This window comes from Ylistrum balloti, unplaced genomic scaffold (assembly GCF_031769215.1).
Source record: "Ylistrum balloti isolate Yb309-2 unplaced genomic scaffold, AGI_CSIRO_Ybal_v1 Utg369932, whole genome shotgun sequence".
NCBI classification, from domain to species: Eukaryota; Metazoa; Mollusca; class Bivalvia; order Pectinida; family Pectinidae; genus Ylistrum; species Ylistrum balloti.
Genome location: NW_026782044.1, coordinates 80,647 through 103,300, shown reverse-complemented (window position 1 = coordinate 103,300; position 22,654 = coordinate 80,647). Strand labels below are relative to the sequence as shown.

The following is a 22,654-nucleotide window of genomic DNA, read 5'->3' as shown; positions in this document are numbered from 1 at the left end:
TCTTCTCTGTCAAAATTGGATATGGGACTTTAACAGCACAAGTGATTCTGATCCTACCATATTGTTACTGATCGTCATTCTTTGCTTTTTAGACAGTTTTGTATCTTGTAAGATAAAGAATGAGTAAACCTTTAATTGTAAATATGAAAGTGTTATAATATTATCAATTTCTTTTATAAGGAATGAAAAAGTAAGTCTTTTTTTTAAAGAAGTTTTTTCCTTAATAATTTTGTAGGATATTGCACCTTTTTGTATGTCACACTTCCACTCCATGTCACAAGAGAACTATTGTGATTGTATTAACAAGTTTTCTGTCTGTTATTAAGGCCTTTCAGCTGGCAAAGCTATGATGATAATTCAGGAACAAGTGTTGAAAGCTACATTTGCTTCGTAATTACCTGATAATTTATCTGTGGGCATTCCTGATTGGCTGAACTATGTCTTTGGTCATCCCTAATTGGCTGATCTTATATTGGCAGGCATCCCCTGATTGGCTGAACTATGTCTTTGGGCATCCCTAATTGACTGTTATATTGGCAAGCATCCCCTGATTGGCTGTTATATTGACAGGCATCCCTGTTTTGCTGATCTTATGTTGTCATGCATCCCTGATTGGCAGATCTTATATTGGCAGGCATTCCTGATTGGCTGATTTATGTTATCGGGCATCGCAGATTGGTTGATCTTTATTGGTGGGCATCCCTGATTGGTCTGCCTGCTAAATGGAAAATTTCAAATGAGAAACTATATGTACTCATATTCTCAATGTTGCCTTTCTTTTCCCTGCAGGCCATTCAATTAGCATATAGCTCAATTATTCTGAACTTTCGTCATATCAAATATGTAACTTTTAATTATGAACAGAGTAACACTATTTTCTAGTATAATTATTAAAATTATAAGTGCAATATTCTAATGACTGTAATAGCTAGCTAGCTATCTGCTAAATCTTCAGACTTTGGAGATATCAGACGAACAACAAGAGGATGTTCTGTATTGGTATTCTGATCTTTTGAAGTCTATGTATATTTCTTTGATCAGAGCCATTCTAGATGTAATCATTAAAATTTCAGCAAGACAGAAACTATTGATATACCAGTCTGTAATCCTCTGTCACACTACCTTTAAATATTAATATTCCCATTGACATATCAGGTTTATGAGAAAAAAAAACCCTTGGATCAAGTTTTTAATATTATCAGCAGAAACACTTTAAAGTATTTACATAGAACACTTGTTTCAAAAGATGGCAGTGAATAATACCTGAACAGTTGTGACTTCTAACCAAAACGAACTTTTCGAGATGATTAAACAGATCGCAGGACATCTGAGTAAATAAACAATACGGGGAAATGAAAAGACAAATTTAACCCATAACCTTTAACCTCACAGGGATCTGACCCTTGTGGCGTCTACCATATAAGGTCAGACAGGTTTGTCTAGCAGAGACAGACTCTGAGGTAATCTCAGGTCACCCTCTCCAGGTATGATCGATTGTTGAGCCACTGCGTGGGGTAGTTTATGGAGTTGTTTTTTTTTTCAAAAATATTGTCACACTTTGATCATCTATGGCTACAATGCAAGACATGTCTGTATCAAACACAAAAAATTAAAAGTTTTCCTTTGAGAAGTGACCTTAACAGTATGTAGATTATCATTAATTAGATTATTTTTTATCCTTTACATCCAATAGAAGCTTCAGTGCCTATATCTGGAAAGTTATGCTTTAGAATGAACTTGTAGCAATATACATAACATTGATAGTTTGTTTGATTATAGAAAATGTAACAGAATATTTCTACTTTCATATCAGGGTTCTCCAGTGTCAGCATTTCGTTTAATGTCACTAAATAATTTAATGTCACTAAAGTATTTCCAATAAAATTTTTGCAACTTTTTTTCTTTTGTTTGAAGCACTTCTGAAAATAAAGCTAGCAATGAGGCAACATTTAAATTGTTAAAAGTTGATATTTTTTTCTTTGTTGATATTCCTAGCTGTGATTTTTTCCACGTGTACCTGTGTACCCGGTAATGTAAATGAGTCGCTGTCAACACCTTTATGTACCTGCGTCTATACATACCTGCACCGTCTGGGTAGAGGTGTATTTACACCCAGTGAAACGGGTCATCAGTCGACACACATTTTGTCATTCAGCTACTCCGATAACCAATCAGATCCACCCGTGGGTAACAATAGAACCAATGAAATGCAAGACTACACAGTCGGTTTTATCAACAATGCTAAGTTTTCATCAATGTTTATTACTGTTAAGGCTTCTAACACGGTGTGTTCATTAAAGTCGCTACGTAACTCCAGGACATTTAAAAATGATTTTGTATGAACTCATTTCCACTACTGTATCTGGAAGTAGTGGTAATATATAGCCACATGTTGGTTTGTCCCAGGCAGTCAGAGAGCTGTTGGATTTATACCTTCAGGACAGTGTTAAGGAAATCCATCTTTGGGGTCTGATCCAACATGGACGATGCAAACTTTGGTAAGTACAAGTTTTGTTTCTTGATTTTATAAAATGTAAATGAGATTATATATTTACCTGTAAAACTCAGGTAATATTGATTTCACTTCCTTAGATTTGAATGTCTATAGGTGTATTAAGAATGTGCATGGCGTATTATACTTCATTGTCATTTTAGTTTAACCGAGATATATATGTCCCGAGTATAAAACCACATTTACCATAATATCTAGAATTTGGCAATTAAGGTTTATAGTACTGTAATTGAGCACAAGCAGAATTAAATTAACTCATCAAAATATAGACTGAAAGATTTCTCTTAATAATCTTAGAAATTCTGTGAAATTTAAGTAAGATAAGTTAATATAAGTGCTGTTACAGGTGACAAGTTTAGATATGCATGGTTTCATATTAAAACCCTAATTACCATAATCTTCTTGTTACATGCATTAAATTATGAAGTTAGTTAAATAAGATATGAGGATGCTGTTAACAGTGCCAACATTGTTATGTCAACTTAACCATTCACATCATTAAAACCAAACTAATACTAAACTATTAGGAATATATATTTATTTCAAATTTCATTCGATAAAATAACTGATATTAACTTTGAAGACATGAAGAGAATGTGTTTTTAATTTTCAGATATATCTGTGATTTTCTTTTGAATATTTCAAAAGCCAACAATACTTTTTTTGATTTGATGGCCAAGACTTATGCACTTCAAATGCCATTGTATAGGGTTTTAGCTCATCTGGCCTACAGCTATACTGAGGAAATGAAGAAAGCATTCCTGAATGTACATCAGAAAATCATTTACTAGATTGATAAAAATTACGAGATTAATTATTTCTTTCTGTGTAAGGATCATTTAACAACCAGATCGAGTGTGTTTTCTGTTTATGTAGATAGCTGACCTGTACAGGAATAGAAATCACTACCTAAACATTGAGGCACATGTGTGTATCTGACCTGAAATGTTTACCTTGAACTTTACATTCACCCTGGGAAAGCATAAAAAAGCAAATCTTGACCCTTGTACAAAAATACAAAGGATATTAGGTATTCTATTGACAAAATCAGTTAAAATGACTGCAATTGAAGTATTGAAGTATGTGTAAGGGGGGGGGGGGGAGGGGGAAGGAGTGTTTGTGAAGGGGAGTGGGGAAGAGGTAGCTGGAGTGCAGCATTTTCTGTCTGACTCTTGACTAATTAATATTTTACATCTTTCACATCTTAACTATCAACTATAAATATATTTTGCCACATAGCTTCCATTCCATTTACAAATGATTAATGATTCTTTTAAACTTTATGACATGGTTCTTGTTTCTCTGATAGTTAATACATTGTGGCTCAAAAATTCTATTGATATTTAAGGTCCATCTGTTATCTATAAATAAGAAGTCCTATATGTATCCTGTCTACTTTTAATTGTCTGGCTGATCTGTACCTTGTGCATAGATTAAATTCTAATTATATCTACCTGGTACATGAATTTACATGGCCTGTTGGCAGTTTGCTGCATTTCTTCTGGAACATATCACATACAAAAATACATTTTTTCCCATATTCTTTATCTTTTTTCATTGTTTAAATGGCTATAATACTTTGGATTTTCTTTTTTTATTGCTACTGGTAATTTCATTTCATGTTTTTCTGGGTTTTTTTTTTCTTTGTGAAGAAGCAAAGCATTTTCTAACTTGGTTTTGAAGAGAAAGATGTTTTTCTAAATTTCAATAGGTCATAAGTTGCACTTATTTCAAGAAATGTACCAGGGTAATTATAAAATCTCTTCACCTCTGTCCTCTAATTACTATTGGTGCTGTTGATATGAAAATAACCAATATAAAACCAAACCACAGAGATTATCAGGGATACATTGCACTGGTAAATCACCGTATCAACAAATAGATATCCAGAGGTGGCGATGGTTTATTATTTTTGGATCCTGGACACAAGGCCAAAATGGATTCATCTAATTATGCTATAGACAAAATATACACACATCACTGGAAGACATGTGGAGCCAACAAAAATTATAGACTGATAAACAAATGGGAGAACATGAATTCTGTCTGACCTCTGACCTCATGTATATAATGTGTAGGATTAAGGACATGCATCATCTATGCAGTAATGGGCATGTGGCTGTGCATCTATTTGGTGAAGGACATTTAGTTAGCATTGTTTGTGGGGTGAAGGACATGTAACATTATTTGTGGGGTGAAGGACATTTATCATTATCTGTGGGGTGAAGGACATTTATCATTATCTGTGGGGTGAAGGACATTTATCATTATCTGTGGGGTGAAGGACATTTATCATTATCTGTGGGGTGAAGGACATTTATCATTATTTGTGGGATGAAGGACATTTATCATTATCTGTGGGGTGAAGGACATTTATCATTATCTGTGGGGTGAAGGACATTTATCATTATTTGTGGGGTGAAGGACGTGAAGGACATTTATCATTATCTGTGGGGTGAAGGACATGTATTATCATGTGTGGGGTCTTGTCATGTAATGCTATTTGTTAAGGACATATGTGGGTTCAAGGGCATGAAACATCATCTATGTGGTCAAGGAGAGTTGTCCAATGGTGGTCATCTGTTGGGTGTTTGAATCTGATAAAGAAACTGCAGGGCTCTCGATCTGCCAGATTTGGGGTCGATATTCGACCCCATTCCCAATGCAAAATGGTATCTTTTTTTCTAATTAGACCCCAAGTTTTCCCAATTCTAAGGAAAACACCATTATTTTTCCAAATTTTAAGGGCCCCGGGCCCCAGTCCCAAAATGGAGTGTGAGAGCCCTGAGCTGACTATACACAGAGTATAGATTGGATTTGAAACTGGTTTTGTGAGAAAGGGTTGTGTATTTGTACTAGGAAGTGGTATAGGTTGTATGTGTGAATGATTGAAGATGGCAGTACTTGTTAATGATATAAGTTCATTTTACATCAGTAAATAAATCCAATTAATGGTGAAGATGTTTTGGAGAATGGAACTTGTCTATTGGTAGCTGTACATTGGCTACAGGGTTGCCCAAAGTGTGTCTATGGACACTTCCTGTACAGGATGAGTTTGTAAGACTTTGAGAACACTTGGATTTCCAATCTTCCAATCATCATTATGATTGGTAACACCATCAGAACCAAGGAATCCTGGGTATATTTGTAAAGTAATCATATTGTTAGTAGTGGCCCTAACACACTACATGTTCATGTTTTCTGTTGTACCCAGGGGACCACTAGGGGTATGTACTAATTAAATTGATATAACATAACAGGAATGTGCATTACTTTCCTCCTGATTGACAGCACACACACCACAGCGTTACCTGATTGGTACCCTACTGGTCAGTTGATAGTTTGTTGTCAGTTGACCTGTTACAACTGACCATTACACTTGCATTAATGCAGGAATTGAGAGACTAATACATTTTGTAGATTTTAGAAGGTTATTTGGTGTTCAGGTTAACACATCAAATGTGAAATTGATTCATGCAGATACAAAATCAGTGTTTTACAAAAGAGCTTAAAATATGACTTTACTTGTCAGCTGGCTGTTATGGGTATGAAATTAAAATTAAGTGTGGACCATCCCCATATGATTGTATGTTGGGAAGGCATTAAATCATCCCCTCCACCCCCCCCCCCCCCCCGACCCCCCACAAAAAAAAAAAAAAAAATCAGGTAAAAATTGAAATTTTAAGTACAAAGACAAATAGCTGAAGATTTTTTAAGCTTCAATAGAACCTGGTGGACATTACAATAGGGAATGTCTGTAACATATTTGTCAGTTAAATACATATATTTTTTCAGACAAAAAAGTTATTATGACCCTAAAGATTTTTAAAGTAATCATTGTATGTCCACTTAATAGATATAGCAGGGAAAAAATCTTAGATCGTTTTAAAATTTTGTAATTAGATCATATTTCAAGGATAAAAATTCAATAAATTTGTTTAAATTCTTTATTGTATAAATTCAATAACAGCTGGGACAAATATAAAATACATATCGCAGGGTTTTTTACTGGTTAAAAAGTCACAGATGTTTTTGGAATCCTGGCAATTTTATCAGTGTGCTGCCTATATGATTACAAGCTGGTCCAGTTTGGATGGTTTGACCATATGTCTACTATAAGTCCAAACAGTTAGGAAGCTGCAGTGGAGATGTGCTTTATCTGTTTGAGATGGACTCTACCTAATTGTCTGTGTAGTTTATCCTATCATCTCGGGCCTTCCTGATTTATAGGTAAATATCCACTATACATAGCCATTGGTTTTGTACTTGGATGAAATACAGAATGAGCTCTCGCTGGAAATACATTGTGGATTGATATTTAAAAGAAAATTGAAGGTAAATAATTGCATGATCATAAGTTATCTGTATGTATCACATAGTTAAAAAGTTTCTTCATATTGAACCATGAAGATCTGTATGATGGTTAGAAAGTACTGAATGGAATTGCTGTTGTACAAGTTATTTTAACAGGAAGTAGCAATGTGTTAAAAAAAATGTCTGGCGGTGACCAGGAGTGATGGATTACCCATTTCATACAGAGAGTAAGCCATTAAGGCAGAGTTTGTTTGTAATTTGCTTGTTAATTATCAAAAGTTCATGTACAGGTATATCCAGCTCATTGTAAATTCATAATTCAGAATAGTTGAAGTATATACTTTACTTGTAGATACATGTACTTGAATTATCTCCCTTTTTGTAAATATTTTTTTGTCATATTTTATAATGTATGTTGTATTTATCTTCAAATTTTCATATTTCTTTAACTGCTAATGTGTGAGCAATCGATTAATCAAATTCAAACAAATCTTTCTGATAGATCATAAGATATTTCCCAACATTTATTCTTTTTTCATCACTGGCGATTTTATGTGACAAGAAGGAAGCATACACCCTTAATATGTATTGGTCCAGACAACTGAATTATCATCTGTGCATCATACATTATGCATTATACCAGCATTTATATACAGTGTATGTATATTGATGACTGTTTATATAATGACTTAAGGGAGCCCAGACCTTCTAGGTAACATTGTATAAATAGTTACACATTGACGGTGGATTTACGTGAAACATATGGAGACTGAGATTCCAGATATACTGGTAAAGTGAACATTAGTATATTGATCATAATACTGTAAACACATTGATACATATAAACAAATAAAATATCTTCTTTTTTATTTCATTTTTTGAAATACTTTTCAATTTTATCCTTAATTGTGATTAATGCAATAAATCATAAAAATTGGTTTGTTTTGAAATTAGAAATATTTATAGTACTGCTTTGAGATTTGTTTCTTAAATGTTTGAGGTAGTTTTAATTCAAAGCCCAAATACCTGTACATTTAACCAAATCCATGTATATTTGCTATCTTGGGTAAGATTTTGATAAAAGAGACGCTTATTTTTATTGTTATGCCATTAGTTTGTACACGTGATGAAATTTGCCTTCACATGAAAAAAAACCCACAATTCTCTGTATTTTTTCTGTCCCAGTTGATCTTAGGTTAGGAATGACCACTCACTGCACTCTCTCATAGCACTTAGCGACCACATTAACCATTGTGGTCAAATTGTTTACATATACTGACCAGAACTACCCTAGTACAAGCTATTGAAGGTGTTTAATCAGCTTGTGAAGATTAAGCCTCACATTCCTGGGCTGTGGAGAGTGATCTAGCTGCCTGTTGGCTGGGTCATCAATAGGGCTGTGTGTGTGACATCTATACCTCAGATATTAGCCTGGTGACCTTGGTTTGACAGGTCTACTGATAAAGATGTACAAGTGTCTTGTCTACAATAGAACACAACTGTTTGTCCTTGGATTACCTATAACTTCTGTATGTAGGCTTTCTAGTATTGTATATTACATGCAGTAGGCTTTCTAGTACTGTATATTACTACTTCATTTAGCCTAGGGGGCAACATTTTACTTTTTACTCAAGTTCACATCAGGGGATTGGGCTTATATTTACAGGACAATGAAATGGCACTGATTTATAATTTTACTTAATAGCATTTACATATAGGCTTATATTAGTCATCTAAGGGTGAAACAGGGAAACAAGGGCGCGGGGCTATAATTTTCCAATCTCCTTCCAGCCATCTTTGTGTCTCTGGAAGTTAGCTTCTTTCCTTGAGGGATTCCCATTAAATTTTACTCACTTATTCAGCATCAAACTGTCTTGGACAATTTTTGAGTTTCGGGGTTTTGGATCAAGGTTAAGATCACTGCCACTAATTTAAGTAAACCATTGTTAATGTTCTAATAGCCTCATTCCCCAATCAACTCCACATACCTATAAAGCATAAAATTTTGTTTGATGATTAAGTTCAAGTTTCAGAGTTGTTAAGCCAAGGTCACCGTTAATATTTTTAGAAAATTTGTAAACATTACAGCGTAATAGCTTGTGGGTGACGGTAGGTGACATGTATTGCTTAAGCATTATGTAGAGTTCAATATCTTTACTTAAAATACTAAACTAGCACTTAGTTTTAAAAACACAAGTAAAACATTGGCACAAAATATCACAGAAATGCTTTTTATCATACCTTTGTAAATCAAGATATAGAATTGTTCCTTGGGTAGGTTATCTCCCTTGTAATTATCAGGAACCTTTTTTGAGTGGGTATTATCATTACATAACACATATATTATGCATATATACAACGCTGATAAAAATACATTATGACACTTTTATAACAGTGTGATGAACAATGATATATGTACATACTGGACATTCATGAATTCATAGTATCAAAAAGCAGCCCAGTGTGCCTGTATCACCCAACTGGTTTCAAACATACAACCAAGGAATAACTCATGTCCAGGTGTTGTCCTCTCAAATATCATAAACAATTATAACTTTATTTCTATTTCTTCAGTTCATATATCAAATTATATGTTGCTTCCTCCAACACCCATAATTCCACGGCTCAACCTCTCTCTTTCCAGTCCAGGATCCAATAGAGATACTGACGTCAAATCGCATCTCACTTTCATCACTACCAAGTCACTACTGACGTCAAACTGTGTCACACTTTCATCACTACCAAGTCACTACTGACGTCAAATCGCGTCTCACTTTCATCACTACCAAGTCACTACTGACGTCAAATTGCATCTCACTTTCATCACTACCAAGTCACTACTGACGTCAAATTGCGTCTCACTTTCATCACTACCAAGTCACTACTGACGTCAAATAGCATCTCACTTTCAGCACTACCAAGTCACTACTGACGTCAAACTGTGTCACACTTTCATCACTACCAAGTCACTACTGACGTCAAATCGCGTCTCACTTTCATCACTACCAAGTCACTACTGACGTCAAATTGCATCTCACTTTCATCACTACCAAGTCACTACTGACGTCAAATTGCGTCACACTTTCATCACTACCAAGTCACTACTGACGTCAAATCGCGTCTCACTTTCATCACTACCAAGTCACTACTGACGTCAAATTGCATCTCACTTTCATCACTACCAAGTCACTACTGACGTCAAATTGCGTCTCACTTTCATCACTACCAAGTCACTACTGACGTCAAATTGCATCTCACTTTCATCACCACCAAGTCACTACTGACGTGTGACCTTGTGTCAATATCATTTACTGACTTTGTTAGTTTTGAATCGGAATGGTCATGACAGCTACTAGAATTCTACTTGTGTTAATATCGCTTTCAGAAGGCGTTATCTGTCTCTCATCTCTCTCTACCATTGTTGACAACGCAACATACTTGTCATATCCTTAATACGAAAGAGCTCTCTATTACACAACACTTAATTTACACCCCATTTCAAAATGCTGAGTACACAAATAGGCAGTTACATCACCATGTGTGCAAACATTACTTGTGTATTATGTAGGGTGGAGTCTCCTTATAAACAATAATAAAACTTATCATTTATTATTGTATATATACGTCTATCAATAAGCTTATCACTAATGTTAACCCACAGGTCTATTGCAGTTCAGTAACTAAGCAAAGAAACGCTATTTGTCTCGTAGGAAGCCAACCCCTTTTGTTGTGCAAGTTTTGTGTTGTTCCCCAAGGCAGGACAATACAGGATATTTTGATTTCATGACATGACAATATGCCTCATGCAAATACATTAGGATTACTGCCACTCTGTACAGCCAACATATATGCAGTTTAAACTCTTGAGAAACTGTCAAAAATTCAACTTCTTAGCAACTTTACAGAGATGTACAACCTTGTCTGGCAAATGATGAAAATGGAGGTTAAATGTATCCACTGGCGATATGTCACAGCTGTAGATGTGGTTCTACATCCTCAAGGTGGACAAGAAATGAGTGGTGATATGTCACAGCTGTAGACGTGGTTCTACATCCTCAAGGTGGACAAGAAATGAGTGGCGATATGTCACAGCTGTAGACATGGTTCTACATCCTCAAGGTGGACAAGAAATGAGTGGTGATATGTCACAGCCGTAGACGTGGTTCTACATCCTCAAGGTGGACAAGAAATGAGTGGCGATATGTCACAGCTGTAGACGTGGTTCTACATCCTCAAGGTGGACAAGAAATGAGTGGCGATATGTCACAGCTGTAGACGTGGTTCTACATCCTCAAGGTGGACAAGAAATGAATGATATTAAGGGTTGTGATGATTGTTAAACCAGGCTTGCCTGAGTTCCAAATTGGGGTCAGCCCTGGCAAACCAACTACGGTTTCAATGCTTGCAAACCAACCAGGGTCTTCAACTCTGCGAACCTACATCTAGCTGTTTAATTATTATAATAAGTCTGTGTGACATGTGGATGTTTGTAAAATGTAGGGATCTTTTCTGGCTTTCATCTGAATGTATAGTACACTCCCAGTATTGGAGAACATGTTGTGTACTTTTTGTATGTAAGTGTATCTAGATAAACTCTTGGTATCTGTAAATGTCTAATTCTGGCCAAGAAATAGACAAGAAAATACCATTGCTGGAACACACAACTGTAGGATTGGCTAAAGATGTACTTTGTATACTGATGCACTGTTATTGAGTTTTATATAGAATAGAGAATTTTGGACACAGTCCTAATTTGTTGTAGTCGGTCTAATTGTCAAACAAGGGGAGATAATCAGAAAACTGTAGGATGGCATTTCTTATTTCAGGAATGAAGCTTCTAATGAATATCTAAAATCATGCAATAATGTGCTATTTCCAATTTATTTTTCTTAAAAATTTTTCAGTTGCTGTTGCTAATATAAATTGTTTACCACGATTTCAATTATCATAACTCTATTTCCTGTGTAAAGATCATTTAGATTTGTTTTTTCAGAGTATTTGTTTTAGGGTGGTTGGAGGTTTGGTGGGTGGGTGGGGGTTGGATACTGGCATGGGGTACATTATATATAAAGTTAAATCCTTGTTGGAATGACTTTATATTCAGACGCACTGATGTCCCAATAGGAATACCTTGTGTAATTCTACAAAACTCTTCAACGACAGTTCCCATAATTACTTCAGGTTTCTGTGTTTAAAAAATCATGACTTGGAAAGTTGAATCAGAGCCAGAAATTATTTGGGGTTATTCAGTACAGACTGGGTCCCAGTGTATTTTGGAATAATGTATGATTATAGATTTCCTAATACGATTTGTGTTACCATGACTCTTGACATTCACCAGCACTGTCTTCCCTGAAGACACCTTTAAATATATTACGTCAGCAGAGTAGGCCTCCAGAACACCCTAAAGAATTATCAGTCTGCCTCAGTGAGATCATTGATACAAGATATACTCTTGATGGCAGTATCGTTTTACACCAAAAACAATTACAACTCATAAATAACTCCTGAATATTCTCTGTCTCGGTTGTCTCTGGTTCACTGGGAACTCAGTAAGGTTCTTAAATATTGATGCTATTTTCATTACTCTATTGTTTCTAATTTTGGACAGGAAATCTTGCCTCTCTCGGAGAAATCGATAGAAATTCTCAAGCTGGTTTACTCCATAGATCTTTTTCATCTCAATTCAAACTAAATTTTTAAAGTCTAATTCTAAAGTCTTATAAATCATGCTATAATCACATCAACTGATTAAATAGCCTTTAACAATGTAAACTAATGAACAATGTAAGTTGGTGGACCATGTCAAAACTGCATTAACTATTAACCAGTGATGTTCAAGGGTACAACCATATAAAGTTATTAACCAGTGGTGTTCAAGTGAACAACCATATTTTTGTAAACCAATTCACTATGCTACCACCATGCATTCAGATTAACCATGCTACACCCATACAAACTGATTAACCATGCTACACCCATACAAACTGATTAACCATGTTACACCCATACAAACTTATTAACCATGCCATAACCATACAAACTTATTAACCATGCTATAACCATACAAACTGATTAATCCTGTTATAACCATACAAACTGATTAACCATGCTGTAACTGTACAATCTGATTAACCATTCTATAACTATACAAACTGATTAACCATACTATAACCATACAAACTGATTAACCATACTATAACTATACAAACTGATTAACCATGTTACACCCATACAAACTTATTAACCATGCCATAACCATACAAACTTATTAACCATGCTGTAACCATACAAACTTATTAACCCTGCTATAACCATACAAACTGATTAACCATGCTGTAACTGTACAATCTGATTAACCATTCTATAACTATACAAACTCTTTAACCATACTATAACCATACAAACTGATTAACCATACTATAACTATACAAACTGATTAACCATGTTACACCCATACAAACTTATTAACCATGCCCTAACCATACAAACTTATTAACCATGCTGTAACCATACAAACTGATTAACCCTGCTATAACCATATAAACTGATTAATCGTGTTATAACCATACAAACTGATTAACCATGCTGTAGCTGTACAATCTGATTAACCATTCTATAACTATACAAACTGATTAACCATACTATAACCATACAAACTGATTAACCATACTATAACTATACAAACTGATTAACCATACTATAACTATACAAACTGATTAACCATGCTGTAACTACACAAACTGATTAATCATGCTACACCCATACAAACTGATTAACCATGTTACACCCATACAAACTTATTAACCATGCCATAACCATACAAACTTATTAACCATGCTGTAACCATACAAACTGATTAACCCTGCTATAACCATACAAACTGATTAATCGTGTTATAACCATACAAACTGATTAACCATGCTGTAACTGTACAATCTGATTAACCATTCTATAACTATACAAACTGATTAACCATACTATAACTATACAAACTGATTAACCATGCTGTAACCATACAAACTGATTAATTGTGTTATAACCATACAAACTGATTAACCATGCTGTAACCATACAAACTGATTAACCATGCTGTACCTATACAAACTGATTAACCATGCTGTAACTATACAAACTGATTAACCATGCTGTAACTATACAAACTGATTAACCATGCTGTAACTATACAAACTGATTAACCATTCTGTATAACTTATAAAGTATTATACCATTTAGTATCAGTAATTCTATTTAAAGGTCAGTTGTGGTGTAATATTGTATTCTGTGGCAACTAATTACATGACATATCACACTATTGTCAATGTAGTGAATCACTTTAAGTCCTTATATCGATTATTTCGGTACAAAATATAAAAATACCCTAATATTACATAGCTATAGGCATATTCCTTGATTTTTTAAAGAAATAGAATGAATCATGATGCATGTGAGACTTTTTATGTTTCCTTATTAGAAATGAACGCATTTGATATGAAAATGATTGACTTACCTGGTAAATCCTGATATCACAGCAACACTGGACCTGAGTCATCTGTTTATCTCATGATTTACCATTTACATAAGCAGGAATAGAGAGTTTTATTTTTATCAATAAGCCAAAGTAATAAGATCCAAGTGACATGTATGCTATAATAATAGATGTTTTCATGTTCTAGGGGACATGCTGCTGACTATATTTAGGAAATTCCAGTCCTAATACCTCATCAGACTGGCTCTCTGTTGGAACAATTGCCTTTTATTGACAGCACTTGTAAGGATATTACAAATGTCACCAACACAGAAATGATATTTGTGAAATGTTACTGGAATATATGCATTATAAATGAAAGAATGGAATTCATGTGACAATGAAGAAAGACGAAAGCTTGCATGAGGAGTGTTACTAGTGACAAGCTCATTAGGGACAAAGACTAGATACTCTGGGGATTGAGGGATGTGTATTGCATGATCGTGTGTTATCGTCTGCTGGAATTTTTAAAGATCAATTGTTGGACATCCACGCTAGTCATCCTCACTCTGCCTGCCCATCACGGTATACGGTGTACCATAGAGTACTTCCAATCCAATGCCAAAACAGTAAATCAGATGGGCAGCACTATTTTGACCAAAAACCAGTGTCAATGCTAACAGGACTAGAAGGAGATTGTGAGACATAGCGACCCAACGATGGCTGCATGATTAATGTTTATCTAGCGTGGCTGAAACTTGTAACAATGGAGGATCCTCAAATAGCTCTGGATGGAATTCCATTGAGTATCATGTCTTCTAGTGCTCGAAAGAAATACACAGACGCAATTACAAAACAGAATACCATCGCAGAAACAGGTAGGGTTCCTAATTGTTTTTGGAAAACTACCATATTTGGTAGTGGTGAAGTAGTAAAATGTTGTGTAATGAAATTAGTGTCATTTATTTTGTCTATATATCATCAAATGATGTATAGCATACATATCATGGTGTGCAAACTGTATTGTCGTACGTGAATGAAAACTCTTGATTCTTGAATTTTTTGATGGCGAATATCCAGCTGAATAGGGCAGTTGTTTCAGAGCCTGGCACTAATATAAGCTACAAATTATTTCATGTATAAGGAGGAAGTGTACACTGTGAGGTATTCTGTAAATGTCTCAGATTATCATCACAATTGATTTATAACCCAGTATAGAGTCGACAATGTATACTCGTAAAAAATATATAGACAGAGCTCTGTATATATACGTTACTTACTGTTTACAATGTTCATATTTAAGAGAACAGAAATATGAATGGCTGTTTATAACAAAAATTAAAATAATATTTGATAGATAAACATGTGCATTATCAAGTTTAATTGATTTAAATTAAAATGGTGAATTGTCATCTCTTAGAGAATCTTCTCGTCCCATTAAATTGTCTATCAATTAGTGGAAACACAATTAAGAAAACTTTCTCTACAGATATTTGTTTTTATAGACGTGGATATATTCCCTATGAAGCCAGCCTGATCTGTTGCTGTTCAGTAAAACTAACCGCCTTTTTGTTTTCCAGTAATAAGCACATGCTTTCATTTGAGTCAGAAATGTTGTCTCATTATATATAATATTAGAATGAATATATCCTAATGGCATGCACTTATGTAAGGATTCAGATTTAGATCAGAAGAGAAAAATGTAGGGACCAGTAAGGACTGTTTTCATAATTCTGATGTACAACTGGTGTCATATTTATGGCTATTATATCGTACATAAAATAAAGGTCATTTGAGAGAAAATTACATTTATATAATGTCAAATTTGCTTTGTAACAAGTTGTTTTTTCTCATAGGTTTTGAAATGTTTCATATTAAAAAGAACACTTTTTTTAATATATTGCTGTTGATATTAAAAGGAATACATGCTGTTGATATTAAAAGAATACACAGCTTTGAAATATCTATTAATATAAAGAGGGATACAAAGCTTTGAAATAGTTGTTGATATAAAGAGGAATAGAAAGTTTAGAAATATCTATTGATATTAAGAGGGATGTACATTTTGTATAGCTTTGAAATTATCTTTTTTAAGAGGAATACAAAATACCACTTGATATTAAAAGATCATCAGATGTTGAAAAAGCTCTTGATATTAAGAGGAATACAGTACTTTGAAATGGTTCTTCATATCAAGAGAACACAAGGTTTTGAAATGGCTCTTGATGTTAAGAGGAGTGCAACACTTTAAAAAGACTTTTAACATTGAGAGAAATACACAAGATTATGATAATTCGGATTTATTTCAGATATTTTAAAGATTATGTAGTCATTGTTTTTCTATTGATTAGAAAGACATTTTTGCTTTTACCTGAAGGAATTTTGAAAATCATTTCAACTTCAACATTTGAGATATAGTTAGGTATTCCTGTTTAATATACACATTCAAAAAGTGCTCCCATCTGAACCTGTGTTGAAAAATACAATGATATTTAAAAAAACACAAATCTATATTAGCAATTTTGTTTTTATTTAATGTGCTAACATATAGCCTTTTCAAATGCAACTTAAACCACCTGTAAATTAACCTTGAATTATTTTAAGAAATTACAAAGAGAGCCTGTTATAATTCGTTCATATACACAATAGTCCTGTGTTTAAATATATATGGTAATAGTAGAGGATTAGATTTTACCAGCAAAGCTTGGTCTACTTAATGAAAATTTGAAATTACAGTTTAAAATCTAATTTTGCAAAATTAACAAAATTATTTTTTTCATATTTAGTAAAATTGAAATGTACATGTGTTTGTTTGATGGGTACAAATTACTTTTGTTTTGTTAGGTTGTGAACAAAAACAGAATAAGGAGCTGGTTTAAAATGTTTTGAGTTTAAGTTGAAATATTTAAGTGTCACAGCTAGGCAGTTTATAACTGGGCTGAAGTATGAGAATTACCAAGTCTGCATATATTATTGTTGAATTTTCTGTCAAACTACTTCACAAACATTTATTTATGGCATTTTAATGAAATTTTGTAATTTGTTGTTTTCATGACAAGGGTAAAAGGCTCTATATCAGATTTCAAGATGATAAAAAAACAGAGAGAAAAAAAAGCAGAAAATCTTAAGACATAAAAACCTTCAATGCTATACTATGCTAACAAGCATGGTAGTTAGGTGAGCTGACATAGGTACTTATGTTTTACTTATTCAGTAATAATTAAATATCTATGTGGTCACATTTTTAATGGGTTAATTAGAAAGAAAATAACTTAAACAATTACCAAAATCATGGATTGGTAAAGAATTTTATAGCAGCTGATATGTAACCACAACATGTCCATTTATATCAGAGATCAAGAATATGGTTAAATGTTGATGTTTTAATTATAGGTAAAGATTGTACAAGTACATGTACTTGTAGAAGATTTAAACCATATATACAATATTTATAACATCTGACAGAAGTCCAGCCTTTTATCAGAATCTAAGATGGAGCTGGTGTCTGTGATCTGGATACTGGTACAACTCTTGGGAAACTTTAGCATGTGAAAAATGTAGACACCGTTTAATATACCATGTAGGAAAAATAGAGGTTTAGTTGTCCCATGAATAGACCAATATCAGTAAATAATTCAGTTGTCAGGCTTGAGATTCCATATTCAATTCAGTAGAACTGAATCTCAATTATACAGCACTTTATAATCATCCTCTTGTAAAAGCGTGATTTTCAAAGCTTCTCAGTGACTTTATTTAAAGCTAGAAAGAATACAATGATTATTCTTGATCCCAAGAATGTTTGAATTTGAGGTCAACAACCAAGGTGTAGGTGAGTGTTATTGATTGATAAAGGAAAGGTAATGCACCCCTATATTATCAATTACATATTACTTAAGGGCAAACTCTAAATATTCAAGAACTACTGACCAGGTATAAAGAAGATACAAAAACTGTTTGATTGGAGTGTCTATAAATAAAATGAAAGCAATGCCCTTGTGAATTGTATGGATATACATTTGGTTAGCTGAAGATGATATTGATAAGGATGTTACTGTATGAAAATTTGTTTTTTATTGATAATAATTGAGTCCTTCAGACTTTTCCGTGAAATAAAATATTTATGCACTTTGATAAAGAAAGTAAAATATTCTCAGAAATGGTGTGTTCAAGAAGAAATTTTAGAAGTACTTTTGTTATGAAATTGATCTGTAAATCGAATGTACTAGGTTTTCTCTCATTTAGGTAGAACTGGTACTCACACGCTTGATATTACTAGAAATTGCTGATCAGGAGGATTATATGTGTTCATTACATTGTGTTTTGGGTGATATCAGCAGCTATTAATAGCCTGATGGTGAATTGTCATCACTTAGATAGAGAATCTTCTCATTCCATTAAATTGTCTATCAGTCAGCAGAAACACAGTCTGTGCTGTCATGGTAGTATCCTTACAGCCGAGAATATTTAGCCCAATTACTTTAGATGACAGGCCTTCCCCATACTACAGGGAGACCACCACCGCAAAGTGACCCTGGCTGTTCGTGGCCTGCAATAGACCCAGCAAACGAATGAAAATAAGTTTACCTCATACATATCACAGTAAATTTCATCTTCATATCACAATGAAATGATTTGATTTTCAAAAATGGAATTTTTTGAGAAAAAATGTATGATTGAGAATTATGATTATTGTTAATGTAATTGTTCTTCAAGTGAAGGTCATGAGCTGCAAAGATGAAGGAATTGAATTAAATGTTCAGAAAATTTATCCCAAGACCAAAATGTCGATCACTTGACAGTATGTGCCTTTATTAGCACCAAAATGAATATGAAAAGCTGTAATAGCTGAAAGAGCCGTCAGACTAAGGTGAAGGTCAGAGGTCATTGTCATCCTCCAATCCATACTTGGGAACAGTTCGTGTTTCACAGAAAACCTAAGACCACAAGTTATCTTTTGTTGTCATGGTTAATGTCCTTGAATGAGTCGATACACCTCAAATAATTTGGCTAGTCGTGTTATTCTGTGAGACAGCCATCAGACTTGCTACAAGGAGACCCCAGGGTCAACTCAAAATAACCCTTGATTGTTCACAGAATAAAAATTCAGCAAACCTTTAAAAAACATTTTTTTTTGCTTTGACACACAAGATATACAAATGTATGTCAAACAAAAACCCACATCTTACAATACTGTAAGGCAACTACAACAGTATATTAAAATACAAATAATACAACATCAGGGTAATAAGTTACATTTTTATCAAATAAAAAAACCACAAATCATGGTTTTGCCATTACACACTATCTTTCTAGGAATCTTCTCAACAATTTATGTAAGCCTTTTGGCACAATGCCAAATTTTGACGAATTTGGCACAAAAATGTTCAGTCCAAATTTGTTGTACATTATTATTGTCATTCTAATTTCTAATGATAATGAGATAAATTTATAATGACATTTTATTTTTAGTATCCAATATCTATAAAATTTACAAGTCTCTGATGAGATATTGTAAGTAGGAAATAGAAAATTGACCTTAATTCAATTAGTCCACAGAGGTCAAATCTCAAAAGGTCAAGAATCATGATTTGCAGCCAATATGCATTTGGAATGAAATGCAAAAAGTTTGTGAAAAAATTACCTTCACCCAGAGTCAGGGTCACAAGAATGTAACAACTTCTTTATTTAGCAAAAGGTCTAGAATCGTGGTATTTGAAAGGTCTAGAATCATGGTATTTGAAAGGTCTAGAATCGTGGTATTTGAAAGGTCTAGAATCATGGTATTTGAAAGGTCTAGAATCGTGGTATTTGAAAGGTCTAGAATCGTGGTATTTGAAAGGTCTAGAATCGTGGTATTTGAAAGGTCTAGAATCATGGTATTTGAAAGGTCTAGAATCGTGGTATTTGACTGATGGGTTCTGAGCAGTTATATCTTACATATTACCAGGCAATGATGCACTAAAGATGTAAGGTTACAACACTTCAGATCCATTGGTGCAGTATAGGACAATGTATGTATGGTTTAGAAGACAGTCATTTGGTAAATATAGATACTTGATACAAGTATTTAATACTGTAGATCAATGGTGTATTGTAATGACAATAGGAATGTTGTGTCTGTAATCTTAATTTAGTGTTTTTTATGCTTAAGATATTTTGCTAAAATATGACTGCGTTTCTTGAAGTTTCTGTATGTAACAATTGTTGTGATCGTGCATTCATTATAGTGCTTGTATGTTAGAAATTGATTTGTGTTGAAATATGGCTACATCAATATATGTTTTTTGGTAAAAGTATTCATATTTAAGCGAAAATAACTCTTATCCATCATGGTTTCTTGGCTGTTCAGGTATTCACAGACATATTGTTTAGTTTTACACATAAGGAGACATTTCAAAGAAAATATTTGATTTGAACTGAAGCATGAGAGAAATATTACATAGTAGTGTTGGTATGCTGTGTCTTTGATGAAATCATAACACATTTGTTAGACTGACCCTTAGGGTATTTGTACTTCGTCTAGCCTGGAAACATCATAGTTTGAAATTGACATCCTAACTAAACGTATTTGATGTGGTGTGGTTATACTATTCATAAAGATGACCATTCATGAATTGTTGGTGGTCATTCTAGTAATGATGATAATGGTCATTATATTGTTCCCTAACCAAAATAAAGCCCTGGGGCAAGCTGTTGGAGGTCAAATGGTCAAGTCATGCCAGGTTAAGTGGTCACACTGACACATGGGAAGTGTCCAGATAAGTGAAAAGTGCTGACTAGAGATTATCAGGTATGATGTTATTACATTGGTCACCTGGGGTCACTGACCTAACACTGCCTGAACTTACCTGGAGTTGTTATATACAAATGAAGAGTATTACCTGAAGTATTAGGTAATGTGGCCTGGTTATCATATATCATCAGAGAATTTAGAGAGTGTGAATTTTGTATGTCGATAATAATCTAGAGTTATTAGAAATGTTCAATGTAGGGGTATCTCTGATTGGTGGTGAACCTATCAAACAGTTAATTGACTATAAAAGGTCAAAGGTCCTGATTTACTGAGATGGTTTTGTGTAAATCTTCAATTGTAAAGTCGTAAGTTCAAATCTCACCATTTACTATGACTTTTTCATAAATTATTCATGAATTTATATCCAGAAATTTGATTTCTTCCAAATTGATTGTCAATTATGTAACAAGTAGAAAGATTTGTATTGATATATTTTTTAATAAGATAAAGATTAAGATTGAAAAAAAAGGCAACATAATTGTTCTTCCTTTCATCAGAACTCATATCCATTAGACTGAAATAAAGAAGCATAGTAATTGATTTTGGTTCAAGTTTCTGTTTGATCAATAGACGCTGAAGAGAAAAATGCTGGTAAAAATATTGAGGTCGGCTACAGTGGAGATTTTGAAGACGTAAAGCTGTGATGAGGGCTGGGGTATTGGGCATGAGGGCTAATAGCGGTGTTAATTGTTATGATGGGACATTCCCTTACACAGAACATTCAAATACAGAACTTAATTATATTATAGCTGTTTCAAATGGTGGCCTCATGTGGCAATGTGATGCATAGGTCGTCTCTTGCAGCCTTTCAAATTAAATCTGGATGCATCAAATACTTCGTAGTCTGCTGTGCAACTGATGTGAACGCCACGATCGTGGTAATGTGGCTGTACGGTGGCTCTGCTTTGCCTAAGTTCAGCGACAAGGACATGAATTATGTAGTGTTTTATGTGGTGTTTGGTGAGATAGGAATGCTGGATTGTTCTCTGACGTTGTAGAGGTGGTGAATGAACAGTTAACATACAAATGGCTGTCATCTGTCACCACGAGGCGTCACGAATATTTAATCAAGATACGGAAGCTGTATTATTGATTGGAAGAAACAATTCTGAGTCAGATATGTTACAGTTTTTAATTACCGTTTTAAAGGACTTTGACAATTTTTATTTGATGAACATCGAAGGTCAATCATCAGTTAAAATGGATGTGAAGTGATTACAGCAACATATCAATGCAGTGAAAACGTTCATATTCACTCTGGTGTCGTATTAAATAGATTATAAAATGGTCTATGAAACCAAAAATGCAAAATTCACCTAATCACGAATGTAAAGACCAATGTAAAGCTGTTGTTGGTATTACAATCATTTATTAAAGAAAGCTTCTGTATGCAATGTTCTGAAAAGTACAGTTGATCACCTTTATTCATCAAAAATCAAATTTAAGAAAATCTTTAAATTTCTCCTGAAAAGACAATTGTAATATATGATAGAATATTGATCGTACAAACCACCATTTTATTGGTGTAATTTTTCTTTTATGTCTAGGATCTAGAATCTGGTCATCT

General features: G+C 33.9%; 1 protein-coding gene across 3 annotated transcripts in view; it reads left to right on the top strand.

The window, feature by feature from the left end:
• Window positions 1–22,654, top strand: part of LOC132547071 (kazrin-like) — a 93,270-nt gene that overhangs the window by 5,868 nt on the left and 64,748 nt on the right. The window contains exon 1 of one of the 3 annotated variants that reach the window (XM_060210824.1): window positions 14,503–15,172. The exons of 1 other annotated variant lie outside the window; for it this stretch is intronic. In XM_060210824.1, coding sequence (XP_060066807.1) covers window positions 15,022–15,172 — 151 coding nt within the window. In that variant the 5' untranslated portion in view covers window positions 14,503–15,021. Of the gene's footprint in view, window positions 1–14,502; window positions 15,173–22,654 lie in introns of those variants that run through there. One more of the 3 variants, XM_060210826.1, reaches the window with a different exon arrangement.